Raw genomic sequence first — 1599 nt, forward strand, 5'->3', positions numbered from 1 at the left:
AGTATATGTGCAACGACGAACTTCGAAATGTTATGTTTCTTCGGTAATATAACCGGGTGCTTAGCATCATAAGGTAAACTGGACAACTCTAGTCTACCACCCACACGCAAGATTCCATCACTGTCCAAAAACGGTGACAATCTCCAAAGTTGGCTACTTTTAGAGACAGTTCCTCCTCCTTTCAAATCATCAGCTCTTCCGAAAAGTTCCTATTTGAGCTTTGCGAACCCAGTACTTCTCTGCATTCTCGATTTCCTCTGGTTCTAGGGTTTCTTTCAGGTAAGCGTTTGGCCCGATATTTTTCACCTGGTTATCACTTGACATATTTCTCTGCTCTTTCTGTAGTCCTGCTGTCTTACACTTGGATATAAATCGCAGGACATACGCGGTGATTCTTAATTATCTGAGCCAGGACAAAAACCTCTCGGCATCAAGCAATGGAAGCGATTTCTTGCTTTAAAACGTGAGATTGATTTTCAACAATTCTTGTTTGCCTTCTTTAGTGCAATCAGTCTGACCAGGTCGGCTTTCCGAGGGCCAGGATTCCTCCCCCTCGTGTAAGAAGGCAGGTCCCTGAAACCAGCGGCTCTCAGCTGACAAATCTGTAAGGTCAAGACCCCTCGTTGTGTCATCAGCAGGGTTTTCTTCACTTGGCACGTGCCGCCATTGTGTTGGGCGTGATTTTCGCTGAATTTCTGCTACTCGATTAGCAACAAACGATTTCAGTCGTCTTGAATGACCTCTGATCCAGTAGATCACATCCATGCTGTCAGTCCACATGGTGTGTTCACTTAGCGGTATTTCTAGTTTCTCAGAGACCGTTTGAGCTAGTCGCACTCCAAGCACCGCCGCCATTAATTTAAGGCGCGGGACGCTCACAGCTTTGATCGGTGCTACTCTTGCTTTGGCTGTTACTAGGGCGGCGGAAATGTGACCACTCACAAGTGTGTATCTGGCGTAGCTGACTGCAGCATAAGATAGTCTGGAAGCGTCGACGAACGTATGAAGCGATACTCATTCTACTTCCTCGTCGTGTCGAAAGCAACGTAGTATTTTCACCTTTGGAGCTTCGGGTAGAGTGGACTGCTGAGTGGACGCTTTCAAGTCGTCAGGAAACTCTTCATCCCAGTCAAGGCCTCCTAACCAAGATTCTTGCAGTGCCATCTTCGCTCTGATAGTGTATGGGGCTAGGAACTGGAGCGGATCAAACAGTGTGGCAATACGACTCAACAGTCCTCGTTTCATTCCATTTAACGCCTAATGTTTTGACACTCGGCAGCTCTGATTCGTCGAACTTCACCCCAGTTGCTCGATCGTTCTCTGGAATCCCTTCTAGCACTTTCATTCGATTACTACACCACTTTTGTGCATGGAAACTGGCGTCACTCAGGAGTTTAGTTAAGTCCTCACGCACGAGAATAGCATCTGTTTCTGAATCCATAATGTCATCCATGTACATATCTTGAATCATAACCTGAGCTGCTGTTGGGTACTTGTCTACAAAGTCTTGGGCGTGACTGCGAACTACGAACTGAGCAAGGTAAGGGGATGCTCTGTCTTCAAACACTAGGCGAACTGCTTCATAAACATCAACAGGCT

The 1599-nt window shown here is 46.5% G+C and overlaps 1 protein-coding gene across 1 annotated transcript; it reads right to left on the reverse strand.

Annotated features, from left to right (window-relative positions):
* Positions 1-456: 456 nt before the first annotated feature.
* LOC144664199 (uncharacterized) lies at positions 457-855 on the reverse strand. Its single transcript, XM_078525311.1, has one exon. It carries the CDS (start codon positions 853-855, stop codon positions 457-459), a length of 399 nt encoding a protein of 132 aa, XP_078381437.1.
* Positions 856-1599: the final 744 nt, after the last annotated feature.

The sequence above is a fragment of the Oculina patagonica genome, chromosome 8 (assembly GCF_052425735.1).
Source record: "Oculina patagonica isolate OP01 chromosome 8, crgOcupat, whole genome shotgun sequence".
Classification (NCBI taxonomy): Eukaryota; Metazoa; Cnidaria; class Anthozoa; order Scleractinia; family Oculinidae; genus Oculina; species Oculina patagonica.